This window comes from Venturia canescens, chromosome 11 (assembly GCF_019457755.1).
Source record: "Venturia canescens isolate UGA chromosome 11, ASM1945775v1, whole genome shotgun sequence".
NCBI classification, from domain to species: domain Eukaryota; kingdom Metazoa; phylum Arthropoda; class Insecta; order Hymenoptera; family Ichneumonidae; genus Venturia; species Venturia canescens.
Window position 1 is genome coordinate 9,114,224 of NC_057431.1, and position 8,726 is coordinate 9,122,949.

At 39.9% G+C, this 8,726-nt stretch overlaps 2 protein-coding genes across 4 annotated transcripts; both read left to right on the plus strand.

The window, feature by feature from the left end:
* The first annotated feature begins 112 nt into the window (after positions 1–112).
* Sld5 (DNA replication complex GINS protein Sld5) lies at positions 113–1,357 on the plus strand. The gene is made up of 2 exons (XM_043432069.1): positions 113–329; positions 523–1,357. The coding sequence occupies exon 2, from the start codon at positions 600–602 to the stop codon at positions 1,269–1,271; it is 672 nt and encodes a 223-aa protein (XP_043288004.1). The 5' UTR covers positions 113–329; positions 523–599; the 3' UTR covers positions 1,272–1,357.
* An 814-nt stretch (positions 1,358–2,171) lies between these two features.
* On the plus strand, positions 2,172–8,204 carry LOC122418541 (pollen-specific leucine-rich repeat extensin-like protein 2). 3 transcript variants are annotated; one of them, XM_043432824.1, is made up of 4 exons: positions 2,172–2,813; positions 2,946–3,310; positions 3,664–5,701; positions 7,077–8,204. In XM_043432824.1, exons 3-4 carry the CDS (start codon positions 5,617–5,619, stop codon positions 7,886–7,888), a joined length of 897 nt encoding a protein of 298 aa, XP_043288759.1. In that variant the 5' UTR covers positions 2,172–2,813; positions 2,946–3,310; positions 3,664–5,616; the 3' UTR covers positions 7,889–8,204. The 3 variants fall into 3 exon arrangements, with proteins under 3 accessions (XP_043288759.1, XP_043288760.1, XP_043288757.1); XM_043432825.1 differs by having other exon boundaries at positions 2,172–2,615; XM_043432822.1 differs by having other exon boundaries at positions 2,172–3,310.
* The last annotated feature ends 522 nt before the right edge of the window (positions 8,205–8,726 follow it).

Genomic DNA, 8,726 nt, shown 5'->3' on the forward strand with positions numbered 1-8,726 from the left:
AATCAGCTGATTACGACGTTCAATATACAGATATACATTAATGTTGATGGTTTGACATCGCGTTCTAAATGGTGGCGCTCTCCATGGCATTTTTGAGTACTAAATTGAAACTATTTTCCCGCGGCAACTTTCTCGCGCTAAAAAAAAACGCGTAATGCACTGCAATCACAAGGATAGTGTTTGAAAATGTTGAACTTTCAACCACTTGAACGTTGTCAACTTCTGTGATAACATTTTTTTTAAATCGTGTCCGTCCAAAGTGTCAATACTTTGCATTGTCAAAGTGCCTGCGTGTTCTACCTTAAATCATAAAAATCGTGTACTTTGAGGTTAAGACAGCTTCGAATCATCAAAAAATCTTTATCTTGTGGCCGATAATTCAATTGAATTTTATCGAAAAATTCAATGATTTATTCTTTCTCCATTACGTTAAGCCAATAATCGCCAATACACTAAAAATCATTTTTTTGAGGTTAAGTTCATCGAGCATCGATCAACCGTTAAAGAAATCGTGTCTTCCAAATTCGTTTGATTAAAAACTGTAACGAGATCGGAATTTTGGACTCAAATAATCCTGGAAGGAGTGATAAGCCTGAAAAATGGAGAACGAAGATCAAGAAATTCAGCTCGAGAGTTCATCGCACGATGTAATGGATTTGAGTGAAGAGGAAGAATTGACAGCAGAGCAGGCGATGACTGCGATGGACAACGCGTGGTTGAACGAAAAATTCGCTCCAGAAATATTGCCCCACGAGACGGAATTGGTGGATTGCATGCTCCGACAAATTGCTTACATGCTGGAAAACGTGAAAAGACTGAAGGAAGACGATTTGAGGCTTGGCCTCCACACACTGGAAGTAGAACGCATAAGGTTCGTCATTTCGAGTTATTTGAGGCTGCGTATTGAGAAAATTGAGCGCTACGTTATCCACGTCCTGTCAGAAGAGAGAAAACGCAGTGCCGAGGAGCGTTACTTGTCTCCGGAGGAGTTCAAATTCGCTCAAGATTATTTAGCCAGCGTTGAGAAGCTCTTTAAAACTCTGGCGCTCCAACACATGCCACCTAATTTTCAAGAATTCCAAATCGACCAATTCACCGTTAAGCCTAATTTACATTCACACGTTTTACTCCGTGCCAATAAAAGAGTCGAAGCAATTATCATCCCTGGATCTAATGATCAAGAAGTTAGTCTTGAAGCTGGATCTCAGTACATCATGCAGTACAAAGCTGTCGCAGATCTGGTTAAATCCGGTGTCGTCCAATTGATTTGAAAACAGAATTAGCATTTGTTATTTTTACATTGTTAGAAGTCTAAGAAAACTGGGACAAAAGTTATGGAATAAAAGATTATTTTTTATTCATGGCGTTTCTTTGATGTTTTGCTACCTCGATAAATACGATCGTAACCAAATATTAAGATCGTTTCGTTGGTTCCAGAGTTTTTACACAAAAAACCACCTCGCACAAATATTTTACGATAATAATTTACGTTTTTTTCATCGAAACTTTTTCTCGCCCCGCCATTTTCCACTTCCACGATCGATGCTACTCATGCGCCAGACGGCCAAAATTAGAACTTGGAACAAACGCATTTTCGTTTCCCGGCTCCCGCGCAAATAGTCGGCGCGCCCTATGACGGGTGAAAAATGGCGTTTTCTTTGATTTTTGCTTGCGGTCTAATTATTCAACTGCGACGAATTTTCATGGAAAAAAATGCAAAATTTATAACCTCATTCACACTTTGAAGACAATTGTCTGCGTAGTTTCAGGGAAACCGTAGTAAGGAATTACTCGACAATGATCGTGACAAAGAAACTTCGACCGCACGAAAGTGCCCGTACTGCCCGTATTTTGACTTTTTATTGCTTTTATCCATGAAATGGCTTCCAATTGAATTTTTTTCCATCTTCGATCTCGAAAAAAAATAATTATCTGAATTTCGAAAACCGGCTTCTTATAAATTGTGTCACTGTGATTGTGAATTTAAAAAAAAAAAAAAAATCGAGTGAAAATTGATTCACGTCCAGTATTTTCTGTGAAACAGCGTTGGAAAAGTTCGTTTTGAGACTTCTCGTCGGCTTACCTTTTGACACGAAATAAATTGTTTTGACTTGAATATTCTATAACGATAATATTTTTTTACGTGATCTTGAACACGTATACCGTAGAAAAACGGAACTTTTCGTCCGCCGGTGGCTCGCTTCTCGAAACTTTTGCATCATATCCAGGGAGGCCCAAAAACGTCAATGGGTCGAGTAAGCCCCGCGTGTTTCCCCAACCAGCATGGCCCTGTTGGGTTGTTGAACTTCGCGGATTATCGAGACCGGTTTGTAAAAACCAAGCGACGAAATGAGGATAATAAAAGTCTTTTTGAATGAAGGAAGTGAAATATTGTCACGTAATTCTCAAGCGATCTCCAAGGACAAATTCTATTAAGAAATTGATGGCCACGAATAGTAATTTGGTGATCGCGTCGGAATCGAATTTTTGTAGAGGGCGGACGAAGGACGATATAGCGCTAAACGAGGGTTCGATTTCGATCATTTTTTCAACATAGAACATTTTTTTCATTGAAATTGAGAGAGAAATCGATGATTGCCGAGGCTCGAGTAGAGGTTAGAATCCCTCAATTTTGATGTTACGAGATTTTTTTTATTCAGAAAAAGCAGAAAAATGGAAAATATTCCTCGACAATCTCGATTCCGTGCAGTATTCGGCCAAGCATTTGTTCACTTTTTGAGGAATTTTATAAAAATAGATTTTTTAAAGATTTTTTGAGCCTCGCGTCTTCTTTGCGATCGATTTACTCGGAGGTTAGTATTTCGGGGAAAAATCCATGTTTTGCGGCACGAGTATTTCAGAACAGTGAGAAAAAACGAGAAAACTAACAGGTCGAACGAGTCGCGTTGGTGTTTACGTTCACAACGAAGATTTCAAATTTCAAGGTTCGAGCAACGCTGAGGTCTCGTCGAAAAAATATCCCGCTCGCGAGTTCATCAAGGCTCGAGCGACAAACGGTTAATCAGGTTTTTCCAATGACGCTGTCTAATCCTGAAGCGAATCTCGAACCCGGAAATTTTGGGTCTCATATATATAGACGGGCCCGGGGGACCGAAATCTCAGATAAAATTTAACGCAGTTCAGAATAAAACGTCTAGTCGCGACGTAGATTTCTCGTTAGCGCTTCTACCAAATTTTTCGTTATTACAAAAATCGACGGCAAAAATGAAACTGACGATTCTGCTGATCGCTGTCCTCGTATCCGCGGCCCTTGCACTTCCAGCTCCACGTCTCAAAGGCAAAATCAAAGGTAAGTTTAAAAAATTGTATTTTGACTCACCGAGTACGAGTATGATCAAATAAATTTCATTTTCAAAATAAAAATTTGAAAAAAAATTGCCGAAAACTGATGTCGAGGTTTTTCTATTTTATTCTACAAAAGACGTAGATTATTTAAAAAATACACGTTTCATGTCCCATTAATTATTTGTCTAAAAGCATTTTTTCACAATGCTCATGAGAATTCATTTTACTTTAACTCGCAGCAGTGACCGAACTCCGATTCAATTGTCGAGTGACATTTTTTCAGCTCAAATCGACCCCGCAGTCACTTTTTCGATCTTGTTGGCAAAAAAAAGTTTTCGATATTTTTATGTTTTTTAGAGCCCGAAGCGAACGTGATCAGAAAACCCAGAAACGTTGGGCTTGGATTGGGCCTTTCTGCCGGATTCGATACGTTTGGCGATTACGGAAGTTACGGGGGATATTATTCCCCGTACCTGTATGGTCGACCCTACGGTGGGCTCTACCCTGGGCCCTACGTTCGACCTTACCCTCCACCCTTTTATGGAGGTTATGAGAATGTACACGGTGGAGTTCATGGAGGAATAGGATTCGATTTCGGCGCCAATGTCGGCGTTGATTATGGAAGATACGGAGGGAACTATTGGGATCATCTCTGGTGATAAGGTTATGTTGTCACTGAGGCCGGAAGGGCTGCTGCACCGGCGCTGGAAGGGACGTGAATTGACTGATTTTATTAATCGCGAGGGCGGCTGTTGATAGTTGTTGATAGAAAAAATAATGCAAAATAAATAATTTACGATACGAGATTATTGTTGCTGCGTGATTTTTTGTTCTGTCGCGTTATATCGAAGATTATTGCGTGATCAAATTGTGCCTCGTTCGCATTCTTTTCGGAGATTTTGTTTAAAAATCCTGAGGGGGAAAATCGATGTTTATGTTTTGTCTTTTTGGAGAATTCGTGCTCGAGAAACACTTGGAATGGATTATATATCGACGATGAAATCTGTTTTGGTTTTACACAACGTTTCAAATCTGGACATTGAAAATTAATGTCAGCGAAATCTGATCGCGCTCCGTTTTTTTTCGATGTCACACTGCCTTGACGTGACATTTTACATGGAATTCAGATCTGGGACAGCGATTATAACTGCAATGAAATCGAGAAACACATTTTTTATCTTCCCACAGACCAAAAGTTACGAGGTTTTGCTAATTTTATTAGGAACGATTTTCATTTTTCTATGAGAATTTTTTTGCCACTCCTAATTTTTCGAACAAATCCTAACCTTGTTTGCATTAAAAATACAGAAAGTATCGGGAAGCTCTGATGAAAGTTTTAATCTCGAGTGGCCAAGTGAGACCAAAAGAGTCCCGAATTATAGTTTTTCCCTTCGCTCGGTTTGAACCCTGACAGTAAAAAAACTTGGTCTCACTTGTTCGTTTGAGTCTCGAGTCCCAATTTTCTACGCTGATCCATTTAGCTTCAAAGTTCCAATAGTTTTTATTATCGAGGAAACCAAAAGAATCTTGGAAAAACCATCTTTGAATCAAGAAAGACCGAGTGATCCCAATTCGAACCTAATTTCCTTGTTTGACGAACTGCTCACTTGATATTCTAACCAAAACACTTTGAATTTTTTCAATTCTCCTTCACATCGTATTGTTATTTATTGTATTGAAAAAGACAGTGCCGAATCATATTGAATTTGGAGAAAATACACTGGAAGAAAAAATGAGGGACCGACATCCGACAGCACTAAATTCAGATAGCGAGAGAAAATTTCATTGTTTCAAGTAAATCAAATTAAAGTCAATAATAATTGTTATAATTTTTATTGTTTATTAATAAAAATCCATTGGTGAGAACAGTAGAAACTTCTATGTACTTCTGCAAACTTGTTGAGGTTGACCGGAGACTGTCATCGCGACACTTGGCAGATTAATAGCAAGAAATCTTGTCAAAATCTTTTTATGAAAAAGTTGGAATTTAGACTATTTTTTTATTGCTAAGATGTTTATACAACGATTGAACACTTGCGGTGCACATTTTTTGGAGTTTTGATAAAGATGAAAGAATAAGCTGAGAAATCGAGGGCAAAAACATCACGATAACGTAAAAGTGGATTTTGTTGACAGCGTTGAGGCACGAAGGCGTTGGATAATCTATGAAATGGTTGATACGATAACGAAAAGTTGGTTGATCGCTTTCGTATATAAAGGTAGGATTTTTCATTTTGCGGTACACAAAGTTTCTTCCTTCTTTCATCGAAGAAGAAAATCTGAAGTGAGAGTAAAATTACCAATCGCAAGATGTCGATTAAGGTATTTGTCTTTTTCGTCATCATGACGCTCGCTGCTGCCGCTACGGAGGTTCAGAAGGATGAGCAAACTGCTGGTGAGTAAACGAAAGAAAAAATATTATTTTTGTACTTTTTCAATTCTACTGCGTCACATTTGTACCCACGAGGGGCCTAAGGAAACTGTAAAAAACCTGGACGATATTGGAGGTTATGTTTTTGAATGAATTTCGGTTGGCCATGGAGCCTTCAGAAACTCAAATAATCAACTGTCTGCCGCCTAGTGACTGGTGAGCGAAGCAGTGCATGGCTAATGCCCGTTTTCTACAACGTTAAGAGGATGGATCAGTCGGTATATCGCAACCGTGAGTGCGAGAGAGATAGCTGCAAATTTCGAAATCGAAATTCTTTGACACAGTTTAACCGATTTAAAAAAGGCTCTGTCAGTCGATTTTTGCCATCGTTCTGCGTAGGCTGACAGAGCCTTTTTTTAATCGGTCAAACTGTGTCAGAGAATTTCAATTTCGAAAATTCCAAGTGAGGTTAGTCGACTGATCCATACTCTTAAGATGATGAATCAGTCGGTAATCACACCTCGAATTTTTGAAATTGAAACTCTTCGACATCGTTCGTCCGATTAAAATAATAAAAATGTCATCGGATTTTTGCGATCGTGCTGCGTACGATGACATTTTTATTATTTTAATCAGACGAACGATGTCGAAGAGTTTCAATTTCAAAAATTCGAGGTGTGATTACCGACTGATTCATCATCTTAAGAGCATGGATCAGTCGATTAACCTCACTTGGAATTTTCGAAATTGAAATTCTTTGACACAGTTTGATTGATTTAAAAAAGGCTCTGTCAGCCTACGCAAAACGATGGCAAAAATCGACTGACAGAGCCTTTTTTTAATCGGTCAAACTTTGTTAAAGAATTTCGATTTCGAAATTTGTAACTATCTCTCTCGCACTCATGGTTGCGATATACCGACTGATCCATCCTCTTAAACTCAGATTAACGTTGGAGAAAACGGGCATTATGCCCGTTAAGCCATAATGGTCAAACTGCCCCTATTTGGGACTCATGACTTCATTGTCCCAGAGAAAGAGAGACTAAAGATAAAAATCTTTGAGGTTACGGATCAGTCGGTCGGTATCTCCTCGCTTTACTGTGAGTGCAGCTGCTGATTTCGAAAGTGAAATTTTCCGACAGGATTTGACCGATTATAAAAAAGTCCCATCAATACGGGTTTTTGCTATCGCCCCGTATCCGCTGACAGAACTTCCCAATGATCGGTCAAACCGTGTCGAAGAATTTCAGTGTCGAAAATTCGAGGTGAGGTTAGGTATGACGAGATACCATCGTCGGTACTAAAAATAATGTTGGAAATAGAAAAAAATTGAAGTTAAGGATTTGAATCATTGATGGGCAATGGAAAACGAATTAATATAAAATTGAACTGTTTTCAGGAACCGAAACACCGTCAAGGGAAACAAAGCTGAGAAAATCTCGGAGCTACGGTCCTGAATTTGGTGTCGAATTTGGTGTTGGGGTTGCTCCTGGCACAGTCGGATTCATTCCTCCTGGTATCGATTCTCCTCCGCCTCCTCCACAAGTGATAATCGCTCCTCCTCCTCCACCTCCCCAGGTCATAATCTCTCCTCCTTATATCAATCCTGTCCCCCCGGTGAGAATCGCTCCACCATTTATCAATCCTGGCCCCCGGGTGAGAATTCCTCCTCCCATTAGATTCCCTCCTTCGATCAGGATCCCTGCTCCTCCCGTCGGACTGCCTCCTTCCATCAGGATCCCTGCTCCTCCCGTCGGACTGCCTCCTTCCATCAGGATCCCTGCTCCTCCCGTCGGACTGCCTCCTTCCATTAGGATCCCTGCTCCTCCCGTCGGACTGCCTTCTTCCATCAGATTCCCTGCTCCTCCGGTCAGATTGCCTCCTTCCATCAGAATCCTTCCTCCTACGATCAGAATTGTTGGTGCTCCCATTGGAGTGGCTCCTTTCCCTGGATTTGGACAGCGTAGTAGTAGTTGGGAGTACAGTGGCCCAGGTTTGGCAGAAGGCGGTGGAGTTATTCAAGCGCCGAGTAGTAGCTGGCAACAGAGTGGCCCAGGTTGGGCAGAAGGCGGTGGAGTTATTCAAGCGCCGAGTAGTAGCTGGCAACAGAGTGGCCCAGATTTGGCAGAAGACGGTGGAGTTATTCAAGCGCCGAGTAGTAGCTGGCAACAGAGTGGTCCAGTTTGGGCAGAAGAATGTGGAGTTATTTAAGCGCCAAGTAGTAGCTAGTAAGAGTTGCCTAGATTAGGCGGAAGGTGGTGGAGTTATTCAATGATCCCCAAATTCAGTGTTTTACTATCTATACTTTGTTTTTATTATTTATTTTACTATCTACTTTGTTAAAGTTGCATGAATAGTTATTCAATTGGCTGGCTCAGGCATGTTTTCTAAGATTTATTAACTGAAGTAATTCAAGTATCGAGAATGTATAATATATAAGAAATTTTAGTCACTTCGTCAACCAGAACTTCGATAGCTCTTATTTAGTTTAGACAATGAATAATAAAAAAATTATTTGTTCTATTCACTCTTCATGTTTTATTTTGCAACATTCTCATAATCCGATCAAAATCATCTCCCAATATCGACGAGATCAAAACCACATCAAAACTATTTTCCAATAAGATGAATCGGGCATTCGCTGAATCGACCGGACTCGCCGAATCTTCATTTGACGGTTGTTCCAGCCGCGATTCAGGGCCCAGGAATAAAGCGTTTTGAAATGCAGTCGAGTTTTTCTGAGAATTTTCTCGACAAGAGGAAAGAACCTTCCTCAAAAATATGATTTTAGCATTAAATGGAGTGGAGAAGAATTTTCTTTTTTATCTAAACTACGATCGTAGACGGATAATGCCCCGTATTTTTCCGAACATTATGAGACCTCGCTCACTTCTTCATTGAAAATGTATTTTTAATAAAATTGTCAATGGAATGAAAAACTTTCGATCAATGGAATTCGCAATCTGCGTACGTTGCAATTTTCGAAATATTCTTCGTCACATTGACTATACCGGCACACAAAAAAAAAGTATACTTGACTAGAGGGATG